We start from the raw sequence: 26,146 nt of genomic DNA, 5'->3' as shown, positions 1-26,146 counted from the left end.
CTTGCTCAGCCACACCAGCGAGAGAGGAGACGGACCACATGATCAGGTGCAAGATTTTATTACCACAGAAAAACAGCTACTCGTTTCAGGCTACACGAACCCTAGTTCACGCTGTCAGTCATTTTAAAATTTTCATTGCTTTTTGTAGGTGATTGTGCCAATACACGCCCCAAACAGTGACTTAACAGATCACATGGTCATGAGCATAGAAAACATACTCAACCTAGTAAGTTCACTAAAATCTCTATCGGTTATCAACAACAAAATATAACTGCATGAATGCATGGTGTGATTCATATATAAGAAAGGTATGTAAAATACTAGATATACTAATTATTGATGTACAATATTAATGGATGAATCCATTAGGTACAGATGAAAATTAATTTTTTCTTCAAATATATGTACACATAATTGTTATGGGTTACAACATAATGTGTTGATCCTTTAATGGTTAAATCCCAAATATCATCAGCATATTACGCTGATACTATGTTGTTAATGGTTAAATAACACGCATAAAGTTAACACGATCACATGACCACGATAAAATCTAAATGTATATAGTGCAAAAGCAGCCGATTTTTAAAGTGCAAAGAAGTAGTGCAAGATTTAAAGTGCCAGGGAGACATAAAGTGCAAAAATGTCTGATTGATATATAAGAAACGTATCAATATATTAAACACAAATTTGTTGCAGAGCCCTGCAACATGTGTTAAAATCTTATAAATTGTCTCTTTAAAATTTATTTATCAATACAGAAAAGAATACAATTAAATTGAGGAAATAAATAGGGAATATAGCCATAAAAAGGCTAGAAAAACCATTAAAATAAAAAAGGGGGATTCTATATACACTATTTCATAAAACTCATCATAAATTTCATATTTTTGTTTTTTTCTTTTCTTTTTAACTGCTTTTCAACTTACACATGACAATATGAACACATGATCAAAAAGTGATAGCTTGTATACATAGGTGAATATTGAAATATATATAGATATAAACATATAAAAAAGTATATAAAAACATCTATACACATATATACTACAAGAATATCAAAAGGTATCAAAAGGTATCAAAAAAAGGGGGGCATCAAAGAGGTATCTAGAATATCACAAATAATAAAAACATGACCTCAAACTCATCATAGGCAATATAAATACAAATGCACTGATAAGTATGTCCACACAAGATGGATCTGTATATGTAATATTAGTGTTACCAATTTACAATTACCTATTTAAAAGAAGTGACATATATTTCTCAATATTAGGGAACCTATATATTGGAAATTATTGATATTATGTCTTATTGTTAGTTGGTAGTAACATTAGCCATACTACTATATAAAACTGATGAAATGTAACACTGATTAAAGAAAATAAATCAGGTTATATAAAGCTATGCATCTCCTCAATATTGTTTAATCCATTGGGCCACTTACTATCGAACTCTAAAATCATCCTAGTTTCAAGTTGTCTTAGTAAGCGCTCTCGGTTGCCTCCTCTTTTCAATTTTGGAATCAATCCCACCACATAATATTTAAGACAGTTCAAATCCTGATTATGAACATCTTTAAAGTGGCGAGCTACCGGGTAGGCTTGATCATTGTGGAGTATTGCCCTCAGGTGTTGCAATATTTTCACGTGCACCTGTAGCTTTGTACTTCCTACATAATTTAAGCCACAGGTGCACGTAAGAACATATACTGCAAATTCCGTTTTGCAATCAAAATTGCCACGGATTGGTGTTTCATGTACATGAAATGGAGAGGAATATGCAGCTTTATTAATACCAAACTTGTGTGCACGACACATGGTACATTTCCTAAATCCCCTATTCGGTTGTAGCCAGGATACTTTTTGTTTCCGGTGCTGCCTTATCCAAGGTAGACCTCATGTTCCTTGCTCGTCTAAAAGTAATGTTAGGGGTATTGGGAAGTTTGCCACTAAGAATTGTGTCTGTCAACACAATTGGCCAATTTTTATTAATTATGGCTCGTAATTTTCTATCCTCACTACTGAAAGTGGTGATAAGTCGTGGACATGTATTAGCATTGTCTATGTGTGGTGTTGTCGCAGGGGTCACGTTGTTAAATTGTGTATTTACATTAATTGCAGGAATGTTTTTAAATAAACTCTTCCTTGGTCTTTGTTTAGCCTTTTGAATAGCTCTTTGCAGAATAGTGTCAGTGTAACCACATGCTTTGAAATGTATAACCATTTCTTCCACACACCGGTCAAAGTCATCTGATGAACTACAGATTCTCTTCAATCTTATGATTTCCCCGTAAGGAATGCTTGATATAAGATGTCTCGGATGCATGCTGGAAGCATGTAACGTAGCATTGCCAGCGGTGGACTTTCTGTGTAGGGTCGATTTGATGGTCTCATTGTCTATGTATATTTCTACATCCAAAAATTCTATTTTTGGTTTTGCTTATATGGGATGTGAAATGTAAATTTGAGGAGTTAGAGTTGATATCTTCTATAAACCTATTAGCCTGCTGCTCATCACCTTTCCACAGGATGAAGACATTGTCTATATAGCGTAAATACCAGCAGACATGATTATCGACCCAATGTTTATGTTCCGTCAACAGGACCTGCTTCTCCCACCAGCCAACGTGTAAACACGCATAGCTGGGGGAGAAGCAGGACCCCATAGCGACTCCTCTGACTTGTTTAAATAGTTCAGAACCAAAGGCAAAGAAATTATTATTCAAGCACCATTCAATTAAGAGAATGATCATTTTTTTGTGCTCATAATACTCCATACTTCTGCTAGATAAGTAATATTTAATGGCTTCTAGTCCCTGTGCGTGACTAATACTCGTATACAGTGATTCCAGATCTAGTGGTATTGATAACATATCTGCTGCACTCCATGTCAATTGTTGAATTTTACATAAAAAATCACTCGTATCACGAACATAGCTCGGTAACTCCTTGACAAAATCTTGCAAAAAATGATCTATATATTGTCCTACAGGCTCGCTCATACTGTTGATGGCAGAGATGATTGGTCTGCCTGGAACGGGATTCACGAGCTTGTGAACCTTAGGAATAAGGTACAGTGACGGCATCACAGGGAATTCAATATTCATAAATTTATACTCTTCAAAGGAGATAAGTCCTTCCCTACGCCACTGTCCCAACATTTTTTGCAGTTTGTCTTTGGCTTTTATATACTCTTTTTGATTAGTCTTTTCATAGCAGTTAGTATCACTCAATTGTCTTTTGGCTTCCGCAATATAATCCTTTTTTGGCCAGATGACCAGGTTGCCGCCTTTATCTGAATTTTTGATTACAATTTCACTGTCTTCTGCAAGTCTCTTCATTAATTTGTCATATGCTCTTGACATGTGTAGATTTTTCTTTCTCTTTTTATTGTTTATTGATTTATACAGTTTCTTAATGTCGTTTGTGACGCACTCATGAAATACATCTATGCAGTCTTTAGGCATCATAGGCATGAAATTGGATTTAGATTTAAATGGAGTTAAACCAGCACCTTTTTGGAAAATGTCAATCTTGTTAAGTCTCACTTGTGTAGCTTGATCAATGTCTGAATCAACAGGGTCTAAGTTATCTTTTAGATCATGCATTGTGATGACAATTTCCGCATCAGATGCTTGAAAAGGGACCGAAACAGAAGGCTCGCCATTGTCTATATTCGTTGGCATTCCACTTTTGGCGTTTTTTGAGGCAAAGTTTTTCTTTAACTTGAGTTTACGAATGAAACAAAAAACATCCACTCGAGTCATGCTATAGTTCATACTTTGTATTGGACAGTAGTTAAGACCAAGCGATAAAAGCTGTTCTTCTGCCTTGGTCAAAGTTATAGTTGATAGATTAATTATGGTTTTATCTTCTACCGTCTGTTGCTCCAATTGCTTTTTTCTTCTTTTTTTGCTGATTTTTGTTTACATCTTCGTCTCCTTTCTTTTCGCCTTTTGTTTCTTCTTTTCTTGTTTGCTGCCGCGTCAACATTGGTCGTGACATTTGAAGTCTCTCTTCGACTAAAAAATCCAATTCCTCAGCTAAGTCTAATCTGGTTACCGGAAATTGGCTGGAAGAAAGTGATTCGCAACTTGAGCCACTCGTTAGCGAAATCGTATCAGTGCTGGTTGTATCATCGTTATTATCCTCATTTTCCGCATTAACTAAATTAGGTACTCCACTTGTAGAAGCATCGTTTGCGAGTACGTTGGATTTACTCTTACTCTTTTTATTACTATATTCTTGTCTCTTCTGTGCATTGTATTTTCGAGAGAAAGTAAAGATTCTGCCGTGATTGTAATCTTCCTCATCACGGGCAAATTTATGCGCTTTTCTGATTTTTATCTTTTCCTCGTGCTTTTCCAATCTAACATTCATGGCATCCCACATTTTCTTGATCTCATCACTTGTACCTTTGTTGTTTATCTCAATATATATATATATATATATATATATATATATATATATATATATATATATATATATATATATATATATATAATCAGTTGTGACCCACTTTCGGTGCCGGCGCTCTGTTATTGGTGTGGTGCGTATTTTCTACGACTGGGTCAGTCCTTAATTATATTTTCGATTCCCCGAGGGAAAATGAAGACGCACATACTCGTCTTGGTTATTAATTACAGGGGTTTATTTTCCACATTAACCCAACACGTTTCGCTTCTCACGAAGCTTGCTCAAGGGATGTTGAGCTAATTTACAAGTCCTTCTTTTAACACTGTAACACAGGTCACTTCCTGTGTTGCCTTCAGATGCATTCTGGTTAGTGTAGTGTCAACTACACTGTCGCCACCAGGATGTTCGAAGTATGTGTCCTCTGAAACATTTATAAAAGAGAGTGCACTTTGTAACTTGCAGATTTATCTCACCAAAGAGCAACCAAAGCACTCCCTCTCCCCTTTTTGGGGAAGGATCCAGTTTGTAGGCCTTGGAGTCTCAGAGACCCCTCTGAGAGAGTCCACTGCGTATAGGAAGCCTCCTGCAACAGAGATGGGGAAATGATCCCCCTGGGATCACAGCTTACTGGACTTTGGATGCAGCTTTGACTCCACTACCGGTTTGTGTCCCCGTCACCCTCCCCCTCCTCTTTCCATGCTGTCTCTCTCACCCTCCCCTCCTCTTTACCTCTTACATTCTATATCTCCTTCCCCTGCTCCTACCCCCTCCCCTGAATCTCTCCCCTTGCCTGCTTTTTCCCTTACGTATATGTCCTTTTTGTTTTGTCTCAAACTTACATGTAACAATGTTTGCCAAGCTCTAATAACTGTGTAACCTTTGTAACGATGTAACCTGCAACTATGGTCTGATACTCATGTAAAGCGCTCTGATACCTCTGGGTCTAGCCAGCGCTATATAAAACCTTTAAAATAAAATAAATAGGGTGGCAGCCTCTACATGGTGTTTGTGGACCTCCGCTCCGCCTTCGATTTAGTCCCTCGCGGAAAACTGTGGTCTGTGCTCCAGAATATGTGTGTCCCACAAAAACTCTTGAATGTGTTAAGGTTGCATGAGGGGAATTTTGCGCAGGTCAGATGTGGGAGGGAAGGGGCACCATCATCCAGGTTCCCTGTAAGTAGGGAGGTGAGGCAGGGGTCCGTACTAGCACCTACCCGGTTTTGCCTTTACGTAAACGGCGTAATTGCTCATCTGGATGGTGTACCTAATAATGATGCGCCGAGGTTGGCAGGCAGCAGGGTGCCGGCGATAATTTTCGCAGACGACACCCTGCTACTCTCAAAGTCTCCCATGGGTATACAGCGTGTGCTGGACGGTTTTGAGGATTTTTGCAGATGCCGTGGTTTGGGGATAAACGATGACAAAACGAAATTTATGATCTTCAATCCACCGGCATCTACGCGCCCGAATCTCAGCCTGGGCAGAGTGCATTTACAAAGAGTAACGACCTTCGAGTATTTGGGGGTAACCTTACATGAAAACTTGTCACGGGGCCCCCAACAAGTAAAATCACAAATGAAACTGGCCCAGCTTGCATGGAGAATTCTCAGGCTCTCCAACACATCGACATTCAAACCCAATAAACCTCCGCTGGAGATTTATAAGACCCAGGCGAGGGCTGCAATCCTGTATGGGGGAGCTGTGGGGGCATTCTTGTAGGCCTGAAATCGCCAAAACAGAAAATACATTTATTAGACAGCTCCTGGCTCTCCCACAAGGTACCCCGCTTTTACCCTTAAGGCTGGACTTGGGGCTGAGACCAATCAAAGTCGAATTAGCACTTAAACCCCTTAGGTTCTGGCATAGGCTTTGGACTACACCAGAGCTCCAGAATTACAGGCTAGAACTGAAGGAAAAACTACATTACCATAGTGCAGCAAAAATACTGTGGTTTATGTCTCTAAAGCAGTAATTTTTAAGATTGGGATTGCCTGCCCTGTGGTATGTTCCGGAAAGGTCCTGCCATGAGGTCTCACGAAAGTCGCTCACCAGGATTTTTGTCGATGAAAAACTCTCTGCTGCTCTGTCTACCCCCCCCCCCCCATGCTGGCACCCTGACCACTTTATTTTCAATATTTAAAGATTTTTACTTTTTCGAGGATTTTATGAAAGTTATCTATCCTATTGCATCGAGGAAAGTTTATTTACAATGGAGAAATGGCACTTTACCCGTAAGAGCTTTTACGAGCAAATGGTCAGCCTCGACTCTAAAACAATGCCCAGGATGTAGCTGTACTTCAGAAGAGTTCAAGTTCAAGTTCGGAGATTTGTATAGCGCACTACTCACCCAGAGGGTCTCAAGGCGCTTTAGGGAGGGGGGTGCTTTACTTATCGAATATCCAAGTTTTTAGTTGCTTTCTTAAGGCGAGGTGGTTCTGTGTAAGGCGGAGGTGGGTGGGGAGAGAATTCCAGGTTTTGGCCGCTAAGTAGGAGAAGGATCTTCCCCCCCATGGTGGATTTATGGATGCGCGGAATAGCGGCGAGGGCTTGATTGGACGATCGTAGTTGGCGGGAGGGGGTGTAGAAGGACAGTCGCGTGTTGAGGCAATCGGGTCCTTGGTCGTAGAGGGCTTTGTGTGCGTGTGTGAGGAGGCGGAACGTTATTCTCTTGTTGACGGGGAGCCAATGGAGGTCTTTTAGGTGGTCAGAAATGTGAGCTTGCCGAGGGATGTCCAATATGAGTCTGGCTGATGCGTTTTGGATTCGTTGGAGTTTTTTCTGTAGTTTGGCTGTGGTTCCGGCGTAGAGGGTGTTTCCGTAATCCAGTCGGCTGGTGACCAGTGCGTGGGTGACCGTCTTTCTTGTTTCGGTGGGGATCCAACTGAAGATTTTTTTGAGCATGCGGAGGATGTTGAAGCAAGATGATGAGACGGCGTTGGCTTGTCTGGTCATCGAGAGGGAGGAGTCCAGGATGAAGCCAAGGTTACGTGCGTGATCCGTAGGTCTGGGTGCGGTTCCCAGGGCTGGTGGCCACCAAGAGTCGTCCCAGGCAGAGGGGGATGATCCTAAGATGAGGACTTCCGTTTTGTCCGAGTTTAGTTTTAGACGGCTGTTCTTCATCCACTCGGCTACGTCTTTCATCCCTTCGTGTAGGTTGGTTTTGGCGGTGTTTGGGTCTTTGGTGAGGGATAGGATTAGCTGAGTGTCGTCTGCGTAGGAGATAATGTTGAGGTTGTGTTGGCGTGCAATGGATGCGAGGGGACTCATGTATACGTTGAAGAGGGTGGGACTGAGTGAAGATCCTTGTGGTACGCCGCAGATGACTTCGGTGGCCTCTGATCTAAAAGGGGGAGGCGGACTCTCTGGGTTCTTCCGGCGAGGAATGAGATGATCCAGTCCAATGCTTTCCCTTGTATTCCGATGTTGCTGAGGCGTTGTATGAGGGTGCTATGACAGACTGTGTCGAAGGCTGCGGAGAGGTCGAGCAGGATAAGGGGAACTGTTTCTCCGTTGTCCAGTAGTGTCCGAATGTCGTCTGTTGCTGCGATGAGGGCGGTTTCTGGGCTGTGTTTGGCTCAGAAGCCGGACTGTGAAGGGTCGAGGGATTTGTTGGATTCGAGGAAGGCGGCGAGTTGACTGTTGACTGCTTTCTCAATGACTTTGGCAGGGAATGGGAGGAGCGAGATGGGGCGGTAGTTCTTAAGATCAGTGGGATCTGCTGTGGGTTTCTTCAGAAGGGCGCTGAGTTCAGCATGTTTCCAGCTTTCCGGGAAGGTAGCGGAGTTGAAGGAACAGTTGATGACGTCTCGTTGATGGGGTGTGATAATGGAGTCTGCTTTGTTGAAAATGTGGTGGGGGCATGGGTCGGTTGGCGATCCTGAGTGGATGGAGTTCATAAGGCGGATGGTGTCTTTGGTGGTGATTGGGTTCCAGGCGCACAGGTTGTTAGAGTGCGGTTTTGGTTCAGAGGTGGGTGGAGTGGGCTGGTGTTTGGACTGGTTTTCAAAGCTGTTATGTATATCGGCGATTTTGTTGTAGAAGAATGAGGATAGAGAGTCGCAGAGGTCTTGGGAGGGAGTGATGTCGTTGGTGCCGGCGGTGGGGTTGGTAAATTCTTTGACGATGTTGAATAGTTCCTTACTGTTTTGGGCATTGTTGTCAAGTCGATCCTTGAATGCTGATTTCTTGGTGGATCGGATCAGTTGGTGGTGTTTGCTGGTGGCGTTCTTGAAGGTGGCCAGGTTGTCAGTGGTTGGGTTTTTTCTCCAGGCTTTCTCGAGAGTCCGACTGATCTTCTTGGATTTCTTAAGGTCAATGTTGAACCAGGGGGCTTTTTTGCTACTTTGCTTGAAGAATGGTTCTTCAAGGGTGCTAGTTCGTCGGCGCTGTGGGTGATCCATTGTGTGAGGTTGGTGGCTGCTTGGTATGGGTCCGATGATATGACAGGGGGGTCTTGGTGGAGAGAAGTGAAGAGCTGGTCGGTGGTGATTTTGTTCCAGTTTCTTCGAGGAATAGGGTGTGGGGGGTTGTGGGTCGTGGTCTTTTTGTAGCTGAAGTGAACGCAGCTGTGGTCCGTCCAATGGAGGGCTGTGGTGTGATCGAAGGAGATGTGCTTGCTGGAGGTGAAGATAGGGTCGAGCGTGTGTCCGGCAAGGTGGGTGGGGGTGTCAACAAGTTGTTTGAGTCCGAGATTGTTCAGGTTGTCCAGAAGGGAGGTGGTGTTGCTGTCATTTTTCTTTTCCAAATGGAAGTTGAGGTCTCCTAGTAGAATGTAGTTCTCGGAGGTGAGGGCATGTGGGCTGATGAAGTCAGTGATGTCTTCACTGAATTGTGTGCGGGGTCCTGGTGGTCTGTAGATGAGGGTGCCTCTGAGTGTGGTCTTGGGGTTGGTGTGAATCTGGAAGTGAAGGTGTTCGGCGTTAGCGAGGTTATCGTCGGAGCTGGTTGTGATGCGGATGGTGTGGAACTCCATGTACTCTTCTTTTGTTCAGCATACAGAAAACCCAGGAAGTACTGGCTAGTTCCTTTATTCAAAAATCTGGGGTTCACACAGTGTACATATGCTTTTAGAATTTTAAAAACTGATACTTCTAGTCACGTCACATCGTATTTGCAGTCTCACAGTTCCTGCTAGCTATGTGGACTAAGTGCAGACGCTTGACTGCTAATGGATGTTAAGGTGCAGCTGACATACCGTAATCATGTTTCATTCTTCCACTACTGATTTTACAATACTGTGCTTACCTTAATGAATTGTGCCGCTCTCCTATGATTGAACGAATATTTTATTATGGTGCTAATTTTAATGTGTTTGCTAAACCGAAAAGCGTGTTATTTTTCCACGATAGATCTTATTAATATTCTATTGTGTTTTTCTCAATCAATTTTATTATTATTATTGTATATACTTTTAACTTGCATCTTTTATGGCAAAATGCCAAAATAAAGATTCCTTGATGATGAAAATAAATAAATAAATCCCTCCTGACCGTCATTTGGGGCATAAACTATGGTTATGGTGAAGGAGCCCAGCCCTTCCGTGAATGTATATACTAGAAGTCCCCCTTTTAATCTCGGCCTGCCTGGGGCCTATTTTGCCCGGGAACTTGGTTGAGACAAGAATGGCCACTCCTGCTGTCTTGGAGGAATGGGAGGAAAACACTTGATGGGGAAAAGCTCTGGCCTGCAATCTATGGAAGTCTTTACTCAGTAGACTTGTTTCTTGGAGGAGACGTATGTTGGCAGCCGTATTTTCCAAAAACGACCGGGCCGCCCGCCTTTTGATTGGGCTGTTAAGGTCGTTTACATTGAGCGAGATTACTATAAGAGAGGCAGCCATCAGAGGAGATTGCCAAATGGTCTAAGAACTCCTGCAAGGCAAAGGCCCAGCTAGACCCGGTGACTATTGTGTACATTCTGACCCTGAGTGTCCAATATTCCCCCACTGCCGGATTTCCAATGATGCTTACACTATTAGATGGAGGAAGAGGGACCCCTGTTAACCCAAAAACATTAACAAGAAAAATAAAACTAAACTGGAAGTTACAGATTGTTTGGTAGTCCTGGGTTGAAACCCCATGGAGAGGTGTAAGATGTCACAAGGACCCAAAAACACCAGCCCCGCCCCACCCGGGCCCCTGGTTGTATTGGCCAGGAGATTGCCCCTCTGCCGCCCTCTTCCCCCATTACAGCTTTGGGATCCAGGATTCAATCTGCAGCCTCAAAGTCCCCCTCCCAAATCGCAATGAGTGCCTGCAGTTCTTTGGCCATAGTCTCCGGATCCGGTCGCAGGCGTAATGGGTATCTCCAGATCCTCTTTCACTTCTGTGTCTCAAGAGGATGTCTTTAGATTCGTCATGGGCTGAGTCCCCCACCACACCGTCGGGCAAACCAAGCAGCTTTAGGGCTTCCTGCAGGGAGCAAATTTGCTGTAGCTTGCCTTCCCACTTGAAGATTATCCGGAAGGGATGACCCCAGGAGTAAAGGATTTCTTTGGCACGCAGACAGGTAGTTACTGGCCTAAAGTCTCTCCTTTTTTTGCAAGGTAGAAGCAGCTAAGTCTTAGTATAGGAGGGGCCTGGCAGAGCGGAAGTCTATAGGGTGTTTGTCCCGGGCCTCTCTGAGGATTCGCTCTTTTAGTTAAAAATCGTGGACACAAGTGAGAATGTCCGGTGGAAGGGCCGGCAACTGTCTTTTAAGGCCCACGTGATGGGTCCGGTCCAGCTTAATTTGTTGGTCCGAAGGGGCACCCAGTATAAAGTGGAAGAGCTCCGCCACGTATGCCTTGATGTCCTGCCCTTCTGCCCCCTGGGGACCACTCGAATTCTTATATTGTTCCGATGAGAGCGGTTCTCGAGGTCCTCCACGTGGGCCTGAAGGTCCAGATGCTGGTCTTGAAGGCGAAGTACCTCCTGCTGGAGCTGTACAATCTCTTCGTCCCTCGTTGTGGCCTGCGTCTCTAAGGTGTCGACCCTTTCGCCCACTGACTCCATATCTCTTCTCATGTCTTGTAGTTCCATGGCAATCTCCTTTAACATGGAGTGGAATTCGCCCTTCAGCGAGGCAGAAAGAGTTTCCAGGAAGGAATGGGTATCCGGGCCCTCCGCGTGTCCCTGCTCCGACTCAGCGTCACCACCATTCGACGCCAGGGCTGCATCAGCCCCAGTGGTGCCAGATTTAAGGAGAAGGTCCTTTACTGAGTGTTCCTTCTTTGCCTTGTTTGATGCCACTTTGAGATGACCCCTTGTTACAGTGTCCGTGTGAATTGGCCTTGGTGGAGGGTCTTCCCAAGTCACTCAACCGCTCCCGAAGGAATCCCTGAACCACGGCCATCCGCTTCCTGCATAGACCGAGGCACTGACTCTATTTCACCGGTGCATTCCCCTGGTCTCCCTTCTGCAGGCTCCTGTGTGGGGGAGTGGGGCTACTTCACTTTCTCTGATTTCCACTGGAAGAGGGTAAACAGGCACCCCAGTCTCTCCATAATAGGGTTGGGTGCCTGGCCCGAAAACACTTGTAAGTGCTCCGAGGGAACAGGGAGGCTCGATGCAACAATGCCAGCTGCTGCTGTGGGATCCCTTCCCTCCACTCCCCCGTACCAGTCTCTTAGGAGGTAGGAAGTGCGCGGTGAAGAAGCTCTATGTACCGCAGAGTTAGTCTCTTCACCTCTGTGCCAGCGCTCTCTTACCCCTGCTCGAGTAGGGATAGATGGGTGCTCCGCTCCCTTGCCTGCCTCGGCACCGGTTAGGCCCAGTCTTCAACTACCACACTCAGCCCGGAGTGCCACTCTCTGTAAACCATTCCTGGGGGTGGGGGGCATTAAATGTGGGGTGAATGTGGGGGCCCCTTCACTTTTGATGGTAGTTGGTGTGGCCTCCCGCTACTCACACGGGACTCCTTTTTTCCTGCCAACAGATCCAATGGCCTCCGGTAGCTGTCCCATCTCCAAGTGTCCTTATGCCGGCTCGAGTGTGAGGAGCTCAAGAGCTAGGCCCTCTCTGCGCGCAGTGAAGTTCTGCTATCTGGCTCAGCTTACTAGGTCATCTCTCACTCCAAGCCGGACCCGGCCTGACTCCTCCACCATCTCGGCCGCTCACCTCAATGATGCCGCCTCCACAGGGGGCCCACCACGTACCAGCAGTGCGATCATATCCCTCGGCGCAACGCTGCCCAGTTCTCTACGTTCTGTTCTCCGTGACAGGACGCCAGCTCCGTGCCTCCATCTCCTTCCTCCGTCCGCCTTCTGGGCTGACTCAGGCTCCGATGGGTCGGGAGACGTTTGTGGGAGAAGCAGGGCGACCTTTGCCCTTCTCACTGGACCTCTGCAGCTTCGTTAATGGGGCCCAGGTGGCGGACCCGAGCGGAGAAAAGGCATGTCCTACTTGTCCGCCATCTTGGCCACGCCCCCGAATGCTTCTTTAACTTATGAATGGTTACTTTTTCTTCTCTGAAGATTACCTGAAGAGTCTTCAGACTCCTCAGCATGAAGCAAAGCACGGCTAAAACTGAGATTATGCTCTTGGGTCATCATTTTACTTCCTTGCCTTCTGAGTACTGGCCGCCCTGTTTGGGTGATCTGCCCCCAGCAAGGGAGAAAATTAAAAGTCTTGGGGTCTGGTTTGAACCCCAATTAACTTTCAGGACCCATGCACAGAAAGTTGCAGGTGGTTGCTTTGGTCTGTTGCGTGCAGTACGGAAAGTGCTCCCCCCTCCTGCCTTTCCAATACAGGAAACTACTAATCCAGGGTCTAATATTATCCAGACTGGATTATGGCAATGCTCTCCTTTTGGCTGCACCGAAGGCCACAATTAACACCCTGCAGCGGGTACAGAACGCCGCAGCCAGACTGCTTATGGGGGCACCTAGAAGGGCCTCAGCTAAACCATTGCTGAGAGCCCTTCACTGGCTTCCCATCCAGGAACGAATTGCTTTTAAATCACTATGCATCACTCACAAAACACTGCAAGGTAAAGGTCCTCCTGCCTTGAGAAACCTGATTTGCCCCTGCAAATCATCGCGGGCCCTTCGGTCTGACGGGGAAAACCTGGCTACTATTCCTAGAGTGAGAAAAGCCCGTACCGGAGGCCGCCGGTTCTCTCTGAAAGCGGCAAAACATTGGAACGCTCTCCCCAGGGATATCCGGATGGAACCCTCCTATCTGAAATTCAGAAAATCCCTTAACACTTTCCCTTTTCCCAAGGCTGCATAATTCCTTTTTTTCTTTTTCAGAGTTTTCTGTTATTAGTTCGTTAGCGCTGGGACGCTTCAGGGCAGCCATGCGCTTTATAAATCCAATTTCATTTCATTTCACGGCAGTTCTAAGCAAACATACAGACACAAATATGAATATTCAGAGCCTTTTTTTGTTTTCACTACTCGTGATACTGGGTGCCTACTTCTTTATCCAGGGTTACCGAATAAGCATAGGGGAGTGGGGTTACTTTGCTAATCCATGCAAACACAAGCATCCTCAAATGCTATTTGCATGCTTTAGTACATTAAACTAGGCCTGATGACTTTGCTAGTGTTAAATGTCACAAGACTAAGTAGCTTAAGACTGCGGACCGTCACTAGATTTCTACATATATGTGCAGTATCAGAGAATGTTGCTATGCATCCCAACAGTGAGCATTAAATGCCTGGATAGCCACTGGCTGTTAGTAGGTCCTCTAAGAATGAGCAACAGAGAGCTGCGGTTCTACGGGCAGTGATTAGGTGTCCTGAGGAACAGTTAGGTGTCCTGAGATTACATTAGAGCTGCTATTATAATTTAACTGCAAAGTAAACTTCATATAATGTAGAAAATATTAAATAAATGAAGCAGTGCTTATACTAGCAAGACTAGGTTAATTGTTTCTCCATAATTTCTATAAGAAGGGCCAGATTAACACATAAGATTAGTGACATAAAATGAGGACTACAATGGCACAACATTGAGTGACACTTTAGAAGTTCCACAATTTAATTTAATTTAATTTAAAGGAGTTTGTAGAGCGCCTGGTGACGCCTCCCGGCGTGTCCCCGCGCTGTGGAGAGAGTGTGAAATAGTGTAGAGGAAACCAATCACAAGGTAAAGAGGCAGGTTTTCAACTTCTTCCTAAACATAATTTCATTATTCTCCATCCTGATATCCAAAGGAAGAAGGTTCCATTTCCTAGCAGCTAAAGTACGGAATGATCTGCCTCCCATTCTAGCTTTTTTGGGGCAGGTAGTTCTGAGCAGACCCATTCCTTTAGATCTAAGCGACCTGCTAGGTTCATAAACAGATGCCAAATCCGACATATAAGCCGGTGCTCTGTGATGAATTATTTTATGGCACCATAGCATAGCTTTAAAATCAATCCTCTTCCTGATAGGTAACCAGTGGAGGGCTGCGAGAGAGGGGCGTGATGGAGCTCTGCGGGGAAGCCTTAAGACCAGGCGAGCTGCCGAATTTTGTAAAACCTGTAGCTTTTTGATGTTTTTCTCTGATGTCCCCATGAGCAGCACGTTTCCGTAATCAATACGGGACGTTATCAGTGCTTGCGTCATGGTACGCCTGGAATTGATGGGTAACAGGTCAAGGGTGCGGTTCAGAGTTTTCATCACCCCAAAGCATTTGCCTACAGTTTTTCTTATGTGGCTATCAAAGGACAGTTTATTATCCACCCACACACCCAAATTCTTAGCCTCTCGAGAGGGGGAGGGCAAAGGACCAAGGCAGCTGGGCCACCACTCTGTCGTCCATTTGACCTCATTGCCACCAATAATGAGGACCTCTGTCTTTGTCCCATTAAGTTTCAGACAATGGTCATTCATCCATGTGGCAAGTTTGGTCATGCAGGCATTGAAGTTATCAGCTTCCTTAGAAGGGGCTTGGGTCAGAGATATAAGAAGTTGTGTGTCGTCGGCGTAGGAGACAAGCTCCACGCCGAACGACTGCACTACCTCTGCCAATGGGACCATGTATAGATTAAACAGGGTGGGACTCAGGGCGGAGCCCTGAGGAACCCCCTGCTCAAGCATCACCCTGTCGGAGAGAGAAGTCCCCCTTTGGACTTGGAAGCTCCTGTTAAGCAAGAAAGCTTTCAGCCATCCCAGTGCCTTATTGGTGACTCCCGCTTTGTTTAGACACTGTAGCAAGATGGAGTGTGCTACAGTATCAAAAGCGGCACTGAGATCAAGCATGATGAGGGCCATTGTCTTTCCCTCATCTGCTCCCTCACGTAGGGTTTCTGTGGCCCTCAGGAGAGCTGTCTCCGTAGAGAAACCAGATCTGAAACCCGACTGAGATTTATGGAAAACATTATGGGTCTCAAGATGTTCCATCAGTTGAGTGTTAGCGATTTTCTCTGCTAACTTGGCCACATAAGGTAGCAGGGATATAGGTCGTAAATTATCCATTATGTCCAAACTGATGTTGGGTTTTTTCTTAATGGGTAGCACTATTGCCTGTTTCCATTCCTCCGGGAGACAAGAGGTTGAAAAGGAGGTTTGTAGTAGGTGCCTCAGATGAGGTTCCAATACTGAAAAGGCTTCAGCTAAAATTTTTGGTGGTGCCGGGTCCCGGGGCGATCCTGATTTAATTTTATTGCACATTTTGGACAAAATCTCATGGGAGGGAACTACAAAAGATTTGAGGCACACAGGAGTACTTACAATTTTATCATTTTCAGTAAAGTCCGTGGCCGGGGCTCCCTGTTTAGAGAAACTAGTGTAGATTTTACTAATTTTGCCAGCAAAATACTGAGCAATATTATTGCACGATTCCACAGAATCATTTTGGGTGGAGGAGGACATCTCCACTATGGATATCTCTTTATATATTTGAAACAGTTCCCTAGAGGAGTTGCCTGCTTCCGTAATACGAGTGTGATAATGCTCAGCTTTGGCCAGGCGAACAGATTTGTAATATTCTCTCTGTGCTGTTTTATATTGTATTTTAGTATCTACACAGAAGTTATGGCGCCAGGCTCTCTCAAGTTTCTTACAAGCCGTTTTCAAGGTCTGTAGTTCTTGGCCGAACCATGGAGCAGTTTTCTTAGGCCTCCTAACATTGGACATGGTGCGGCTAGGGGCTGTGATGTCCAGGGCCTTAGTGACGATATTGTTTAGATTTTCATTAGCTACCTCACAGTCAGCTCCTTTAGGAGGACCTTCGTCTTGAACAATTTGAATGAAAGAATCTAATGTAAAATTCTTCCATTTTCTGCGTTTGTATCGCAGGGATTGATGACGAAAGAGCTCCGCTTTGTCAAGTTGGACTGAAATGGGAATAATATAATGATCCGACCAGGGTATGGGTATAGGATCAGAAGTATGCACTCCCAGCCAGTTTCCAAAGACGGGGTCTAGCAAATGTCCTAGTTGGTGTGAAGGTTCTTTATTTTTTAGGTCAAATTGAACCGATTGCAGTTCCATTCGAATATCAGCTGCGTCTTTTTCAATAGCACTTGTAATGAGCAATCTAGTAGAAAGAGCAAAATGGAATACAGAACCAATGGACCAGAGTGGCACATATATGGAGCAACACTGAAGAGGGACTCAGATGGCATTTCCATCTATTGTCATAGAAGAGGGACTACAGTGGCCCTTAAAATCTTTTTGATGGGCACACTCACAATAAAAACAAATGGCCAAACAAACTTTGAAATGAAGCCAGATCCGGAGTAAAAATTACCAGACAGTTCATCAGGGAAAGTATGAAAACACTGGATAAAGTTTTTCATGCATTATTTGTTGGAAATTACCGTCTTCGGCGTGGTGTACCCCCAGATTTTTACCTTGACTGTTTTCGAGGGCTGTAGAACTCTGTGCAGTTTTACCCTGCTATCCAGTGGTAATGTGCGTGTGCTTCCCCTTTCAACATGATGATATTGGAATACCCTTAATAGGCATATTTAACTTACCTACAAGTCCCTTGTGTATGGTACAAAGTGTGATCTTGTAGCCATCCCGGACGGCTACAAGATCATCCGAAAGGACCGCATCAACCAAACAGGAGGAGGCATCGCCATTGTCCATAAGAACACCATCCACATCACGACCAGTTCCGACGATACCCTCGCAGCCGCCGAACACCTTCACTTCCAGATCCATACCGACCCCAAGACCACACTCAGAGGCACCCTCATCTACAGGCCACCAGGACCCCCCACACAATTCAGCGAAGACATCACTGACTTCATCAGCCCACACGCCCTCCCCTCCGAGGACTACATTCTACTGGGAGACCTCAACTTCCACCTGGAAAAAAACGACAGCAACACCACCACCCTTCTGGACAACCTCGCCAATCTCGGACTCAAACAACTTGTAGACACCCCCACCCACTATGCCGGGCACACGCTCGACCCAATCTTCTCCTCCAACAAACACATCTCCTTCAACCACGCCACAGGACTCCATTGGAGGGACCACAGCTGCGTTCACTTCAAATACAAAAAGACCACGACCCACAACCACCCACAACCAATTCCCCCCAGAAACTGGAACAAAATTACCACCGACCAGCTCTTCACATCGCTTCACCAAAACCATCCTGCCAAATCATTGGACCCAAACCAAGCAGCCATCAACCTCACACAATGGATCACCCACTGCGCCGACGTATTAGCACCCTTGAAAAACCATCAAATCAAGCAAGGTAGCAAAAAAGCCCCCTGGTTCACTGATGACCTTAAGAAATCCAAGAAGATCTGTCGCACCCTCGAGAAAGCCTGGAGAAAAAACCCAACTACTGACAACTTGGCCACCTTCAAGAACGCCACCCGCAAACACCACCAACTAATCCGATCCACCAAGAAATCAGCATTCAAGGATCGACTCGACAAAAACGCCCACAACAGCAAGGAGCTATTCAAGATCGTCAAAAAGTTTACCAACCCCACTGCCGGCACCAACGACATCACTCCCTCTCAAGACCTCTGTGACTCTCTAGCCTCGTTCTTCCACAATAAAATCGCTGACATACATAACAGCTTTGGCGACCGGTCCACCCCATCCGCCTCCGAACCAAAACCCCCCTCCAACAACCTTTGCGCCTGGAACCCAATCACCACTGAAGACACCATCCGCTTGATGAACTCCATCCACTCAGGATCGCCAACCGACCCATGTCCCCACCACATTTTCAACAAAGCAGACTCCATTATTGCACCCCATCTCAGAGATGTCATCAACTGCTCCCTCAATTCCCCTACCTTCCCAGAAAGCTGGAAACATGCCGAACTCGGCGCCCTCCTGAAGAAACCCACAGCAGACCCCACTGAACTTAAGAACTACCGCCCCATTTCGCTCCTCCCATTCCCTGCCAAAGTCATTGAGAAAACCGTCAACAGTCAGCTCGCCGCCTTCCTCGAATCCAACGGCTCCCTCGACCCATCACAGTCCGGCTTCCGAGCCAAACACAGCACCGAGACCGCCCTCATCGCAGCAACAGATGACATTCGAACTCTACTGGACAAAGGAGAAACAGCTGCCCTCATCCTACTTGACCTCTCTGCAGACTTCGACACAGTCTGTCATAACACCCTTATACAACGCCTCAGCAACGTCGGAATACAAGGAAAAGCATTAAATTGGATCATCTTGTTCCCCGCCGGAAGAACCCAGAGAGTCCGCCTCCCCCCTTTCAAATCGGAAGCCACTGAAGTCATCTGCGGCGTTCCACAAGGATCATCACTCAGTCCTACCCTCTTCAACGTATACATGAGTCCCCTCGCATCCATCGCGCGCCAACACAACCTCAACATCATCTCCTACGCAGACGACACCCAGCTGATCCTCTCCCTCACCAAAGACCCAAACTCTGCCAAAACCAACCTACACGATGGGATGAAAGAAGTGGCCGAGTGGATGAAGAACAGCCGTTTAAAACTGAACTCTGACAAAACGGAAGTCCTCATCTTAGGATCATTCCCCTCCGCTTGGGACGACTCATGGTGGCCACCGGCCCTGGGAAACGCACCCAAACCAACGGACCACGCACGTAACCTGGGCTTCATCCTGGACTCCTCCCTCTCGATGACCAAACAAGTCAACGCCGTCTCATCATCATGCTTCAACATCCTACGTATACTCAAAAAAATCTTCCGCTGGATCCCCACCGAAACAAGAAAGACGGTCACCCATGCACTGGTCACTAGCCGACTGGACTACGGAAACACCCTTTACGCCGGAACCACAGCCAAACTACAGAAAAAACTCCAACGCATCCAGAACGCCTCAGCCAGACTCATCCTAGACATCCCCCGCCAAGCTCACATTTCCGGTCACCTGAAAGACCTCCACTGGCTCCCCGTCAACAAGAGAATAACGTTCCGTCTCCTCACCCATGCACACAAATCCTTTTACGACCTAGGACCCGAATACCTCAACACGCGCCTGAACTTTTACACCCCCTCCCTCCAACTACGATCGTCCAATCAAGCCCTCGCCGCGATTCCTCGCATCCAAAAATCCACCATGGGGGGAAGATCCTTCTCCTACTTAGCGGCCAAAACCTGGAATTCTCTCCCCACCCACCTCGGCCTCACACAGAACCACCTCTCCTTCAGAAAACAACTAAAAACTTGGATATTCGATAAGTAACGTACACCTCCTCCCTCAAGCGCCTTGAGACCCTCTGGGTGAGTAGTGCGCTATACAAATTTTAACTTGACTTGACTTGTTAGTTAAATGTTACTGGTAGCCGTCACCACCCATTGTGCCACCCACTACTATGACAGTGCAAACATGACTGCAGGTGTACCATTTTTAGCCTGGCTGTTTTAGTTTTAAACTGCAGATTTGACCTGCCAAAATAACTCTGTTTGACAGGTCAAAACCTTCCTTTTAAATATTTTTAAGTCACCCCTAAGTAGATCTTATTTCTCATAATTGATCATGTCTGGACAGCCAATCTTACAGTGTCTACATTGATAGTCTCTCCTTGCACATGGTCTGACCACTACCTAATAAAGTTTGCTATTAACAACAGAACTACGGTTAAACCCCCAGCTAAAGAAGGGTCCATGGCAAGGAACTAGAATAGCATCAACAGAAACATTTTCTGTAACAAACTGGCAAACACAGTTCCAATTAACCAGCCATCCATCAACCTTAGTGAGGAAATCCTCAGCTAGCAGCAGCCAGCAACGAATACACCCCCCTCGGGACAATAAGATCAGCTAGGCGCCATGAGGCTCAGAGATGGTTCTCTACTGATCTAAAAAACCCAAAACTAGCCCTACGCCAATCTGAAAGGAAATGGAGACATAACTACTCCCCTGATAAAAGAGAGACTTATCTAGCTCTACTCAAGGAATACAAAAAATCTAATTTAACAACCAAGGCTACCTATTTCTCTTCAAAAGTCCTGCTCCATGTTCTCAATCGTCAATGAACTGTCCAACCCTGACAGATTCATAATAAAACCAATACCCTTCAAGCCCTTTGCAACTCCCTGAATACCTTCTTTATCGATAAAATTCCCACAATTAAAGCAAGTATTCCTACCTGCTGCACCTCTGAGGCACTACCATCAACGCCAAAAAAACCCTGTTCCCTTTATCAGTTTCCGGCAATAAGCAGGGCAGGCATTTTTGGACCTTCTGACCAAAGTAAAATCTGGGTCACCCACCGATAGCTGTCTGCCTCATATCTTAAAAGAAGTTTTCTCTGTGCTCCCCAGGCCTGCCCTCTCTGTGTCACTGTCACAGGGCTGTGTCCCTAGAGCTTTCAAAGAAGCGATCATTGTCCCCCTTCTAAAAAATCTCTCTCAATAAGAGAGAGGGGCCCTTTTGTTACAAAGAGGTAGGCCACCAATTAATTAGACCAAGGTCGAAAAATGAAACCCCTTTGGCAAAAATCGTTAGCTCAATTTCGCATATGTACACATATTTGTTCAACCAACATCACCAAAACATACATTCCAATTGACATACATAAATATATATACAGCGTCGGCCAGCTTTCTTCATGCAATTTTTTAAAGAAAGTAATATGAAGCCTTGGCATAACCACCATCATTTCCTAAAATTATTAGTTTTCTAAAGACTCCTGAGCAAATATGGATGTATGAAGGAATGAGAAATTGGATTGATTGAAGATTCATCTAAAGAATGTAAAGTATGGATGCTGCATGACTGTGCAGTGCAAACAATAAAGTAAGATTTCAGTATACCGCAGAATTACTTTGTTGAAACTGATATCATTGCAGTTTTCAGGATATCGCTCATCTATCATGTTATGACTATACACGTTTGTATTTTTGTTCTGGAGGTTCAGAGACTTCATCAACAGTATATGAAACTGAAGAGGAAGCATGTTATTGGAATTTAAGGATTTCACCAATTCTTCTGAAACTTGAGGAAGGCTGTGTGGGTAAGACACAATTTAATGCCACCAAGCATACATATATGGTACATATTTGGCAATACAACAAGAAATTTAAGGGCACTAGTAGTGAATGTTTCATGGGTACTGTTTTTGTATAATATTATGAGTATTTGTTTTAATGAGTTTGCTACTGAATATGATTGGCATACTTCTGGCATCTAGTGTTTGCTCTCAAGTAGCATCTTTTTTTCCTTAAAACATAGAAACAAGAAATAGTTGCTAGACATGCATGTACATTAAATAAAATTATGACAGAAAAGCCTCATGAAATACTAATTGGCTACTCATAAAATATACTTTTGTTGAGCTCTCATATTTGATATAGTACCAACAATCTCCTCTCTAAACAGTAAGCATTACTACCCTTATCTCTGTTTTGCTTTCTCTTCCAATAATTTTCTTTTTTAGATCTTCTGTGCTGGTTGTCACTGTGCTTTGTTGATTTTGAAGGGAAGTATAGGTTTTCTTACATTGTTGTTTACAGCTGAGTACCAACTTTTTGCCCATACCTCTGCCAACCACTTGTAGAAAATATGCTGCACTGAATCAAAAATTGTATGCGAGTATTAGTTGCATTAGGTGCATGAGCACTCCAATTGTATTGCCCATCCCATTGTTTTCTTTTTTAGGAATCTGTAGATAACCAAAGTGGCCAGAAGGGAACTAGGTAACATATTCACTGTCTTTCATATCTCCCTGAGGAAGTATGTTGTGTCCTGTCAACAGCTAATTTTTATGAGCATCAGAGGTTTTAAGACGGCTCTCTGGCTCTGCTGCTTGGCTCAATTAAGGAAGACATTTGAGCAAACAGTGATTGCTGAGGATTCAAGACAAGAAAGAGTGCTTTCGTAGGGAAGATAAAAGCGACGGGGCTCAGAGCATGGATCCCCTTGATGTGATTTTTGCAGATACTATCTCTCCTCCAGTATCCCCTTGGAAATCAAGAAAAGCAGAACAAGCACCATTCAATGACCTACAGAATCGAACCTAGTTTTTGCCACAAGAGAAGAGTGATGAATCAGAGTAGGAGTTTGAAAGTTCCTCTTGATATGTAGAACACCTTGGCATCAAAAATGTAATGTAGGGAAAAGAAGGGAGTTAGAATAAATGGCATTAAAAGAACGGGCCTTCAGAATGGCAAAAAGGAGTTAAGATCTCTGAAAAAGGCCAATTCTGCAAGGTAGAAAAGGGAAAAGTTGTAAGAAATCCAAGGGAATTCCATGAAATAAAAAAGCACACAACTCTGCTACATGAAATGCAACATATGTTTCACCAACACCATAAAAAAATCTTTACAGGAAGCTTCGCTGAAACCACCCTGGAGTTGAATCGAGGTGACAAGTAAAGATCATATGATTAGCTCAAGTAATGTGAGTTTAATACTACAGAAAGAGATCAGCTATTTTTAGTTGTCTAGTAAAGAGAGGAATCTTTTTATTAAAGGAAAGACACGTTCTAGTTGATCAAACCAACTTATTGAAAATAAGTTGGACATCCTTGGTGAAAGAATGTGAACATCATGGTGCTATATTTAAGGGGTACGGCAATCCTTCCAAGGAACTCATGAAATATAACAGTCATACAAAAAAGTACGGGAGGCTCAGGTTGATGGGCTGTGGTCTTGCAACATAAAGCCATCAAATATTTTGCAGTAGCCAGTGTTTATGACCCTAGTATAGATGATTATTCCTGCCTTGAGGATTTTGAGTTCAGAGTAGTAAACCTGCTGACACCTGTTTTATAGGACGTGACTGGAATATAACAGTGACCAGCACTGATAGATCTGGTAATACTGTGGCTATTGATAAACCCCAAACTAAGAAAGGCTAGAAGTATTGATTAAGAATTTAGATCTGAATGACCCCTGGAGATAAGTAAATAAAGGAGATATAGGGTGCAAATGTATTTTTCGTTGATTTAATTCCTTCTCTAAGATCAACTATATTTTGATATCTACATCATTCCCAAGTGCATACATCTTAAAAAAGACTCAATTCATTTATTAGGCCACTCTCTGATAAGGGTCTCTACAAAAGAGTTATTTTGTAGAGGAGTTTAAGCCTAGTTGTTGGTTCTTTGAAAAGACTTCATAGCTGGAGGTCGACTTCACTAAATATTTCCAGTCTGAAACTGTTGAGTTTATTTAAACTCAATAAAAATTTATCAAACAGTTCTGGAGAACATTTAAGACTGTTCATGGAGAGCACACTTTATAATATTCATTAAGAAGAAAGAGCTCCTAGATATTTTGCACCCTCTAGAAGTAGATTTACAGAACAGTGTAAATGCTGAGAGAAGGTCCAGACTTCTTTTAATTAGAATTAAATATCACCAACAAAGATATGCAGACTGATTAACAGCAAAGGAAGCAATACATCTAGTGCATACAAAATCTGAACTACTTGTGCTCTCTGAAAAATGTGTCAGAGTGTTCTCATGGTAGATTTGAAGGCAGGTCAAGCGAAACCAAATTTCATGAATTTTTGTAGAGGTGAATGAACGTACCGGTGAGAAGGAAATGCAACAAGTACCTTGATGAGATCAGTATTCCAAAAGTCCGGTCAGAGGATCCATCCAAAATATCTGAATACCCCTGTTAACGTCGCACAAAATTCTAGATAGGCTAAAATATCCAAATCCCTTACTCCGCATGGAATATCTTAAAAAATTGGAACATTAGTGGCCATACATATCTTATACTCTTACTACTAAATATGCCAAGAACTATGCTTGGGAGGGGAAAATCCACCATTGTGGTAGGAAGCAAACATAGTTTATTATTTAAACAAGGATAAGACCCTTAATTACCCACATCCTATAATGCTTTCTGATTGTTAAATGGTAATAAGATTTTAGCAAGAATACTTAACAGATTTCAAAAGTGATAGGAAATATTTGTATTCAACATTGATCTTTATACGAATGCTTAATATAGCTGCATTTTGTACCGGCATGGATAGAGATCCCTGCCTGTCTCACCTGTTGCTTTCAGTACTGATAGATGCAGAGAAGGCATTTATCAGAGTAAAGTGTAACTACCTTTGGTTAATATTGGGAAATAATTTTTTTTAGTTCAAAACAGATTTTATTAAAGTAAGTGCAAATAAAATAAGCACAGTCAATCAATAGAGGCGTTACATAAGATCAGTCACTGAGATGATAAAAAGAACGAAAAAGGAGAAAAAAAAGAAAAGAAAAAGAATAATGATCTCAATAACAACAAGCACCATAAAATTGAGTAGAATTTGTATAAAAAAGGGAAAATGAGGAAAAAACAACTTAAGTTAGGCAATGAACTGTATACATGACTGAAAATGGAATATACAATGTGAATAAATTCAAAGATAGAGAATGAAACACACATCATATGGAACTCTATGGAACCATGAAGAGGCATTCATGGAGGTTTGGGTACTTCTTGCTGCAAGGGGGATATTGGCAAAGAGCGTTTAGCACTTTCGTTGAACAGGGATGTAACTGGATCCCACAATTCCTTTCTCTTTGTCGCAAGGGTCAATGGGTAAACAAAAGTCGTGTCTAATCTGTGATTGTAACAGACCGCATACCACCAAGCCTGATACGATATTTTGGTGAAGTCTTTCCAGTTTTTGGTGATTTGTTGAAAAGCAACTGCTAGCAGTAAATCAATTATCTTTGTGCGCAGTGTTCATTATTGTTGAAGAATCAGACGTTTTAAAAACATCTTACTACACGGTTTATAGAAATGAGTTAAAGCACACGTTGATATGTCTGTTTTGAAACTAGGCTTGAAAATATCCCCCTTTTTCACACGAGAGGATTGCAATTCAAGTTGTGTAGCAATCAAGCCTGTAAGGGCCGTGTAAATGATTCTTCTAACTGGTGCGAATCAAATTGCTTGAGTCCAAATAGGAGAGACACTTCCCAAGAAAATGTGAGAAACAGAAAAGGGATAAGTGAAAGAGAAAATTTTATTTATCTGGGACCATACCTGCACCCAATAAATGCGAACTAGGGGACAGTCGAAAAGCATGTGAAAAAGGTCCGTATGTGGTATAGAACAGGACCAGCATAAGTCCGAGGAATCTGGAAACTGTTAGCTGAGAGTGAGTGGTGAAAGTAATAGGCGATTTATAAATAAAAAACAATGTCTGAGTCGAGTTAGCAGACCTAGAGGACTTGCGTAGCTTCAGCCATAATTTTTCCCATAAGTTGATAGGCCAAGAGACATGCAAATCTTCCTCCCATCTCTCCTCCGTCTTACTCTTAATGCGGGAGGGAGAGGAAATGAAAAAGGATGCACAAATTTTGGAAGCTCTGGCTTTTTTGAGAAATAAAGAATATAATACAGGCCTGTTAGAAGGTTCTGGATAAACAGAAAAGGGAGAAG

At 43.9% G+C, this 26,146-nt stretch overlaps 1 protein-coding gene across 2 annotated transcripts in view; it reads left to right on the top strand.

Moving 5' to 3' along the window:
• The window catches only part of ARMC2 (armadillo repeat containing 2), a 553,174-nt gene that overhangs the window by 179,236 nt on the left and 347,792 nt on the right, over positions 1–26,146 (top strand). Inside the window, exon 7 of one of the 2 annotated variants that reach the window (XM_086926679.1) lies at positions 21,661–21,762. In XM_086926679.1, the coding sequence (XP_086782805.1) occupies positions 21,661–21,762 (102 nt within the window). The remainder of the gene's footprint in view (positions 1–21,660; positions 21,763–26,146) is intronic. The other variant, XM_086926680.1, reaches the window with a different exon arrangement.

The sequence above is a fragment of the Lissotriton vulgaris genome, chromosome 6, assembly GCF_964263255.1.
Source record: "Lissotriton vulgaris chromosome 6, aLisVul1.2, whole genome shotgun sequence".
NCBI classification, from domain to species: domain Eukaryota; kingdom Metazoa; phylum Chordata; class Amphibia; order Caudata; family Salamandridae; genus Lissotriton; species Lissotriton vulgaris.
This window is presented reverse-complemented; position numbering and strand designations above follow the sequence as displayed.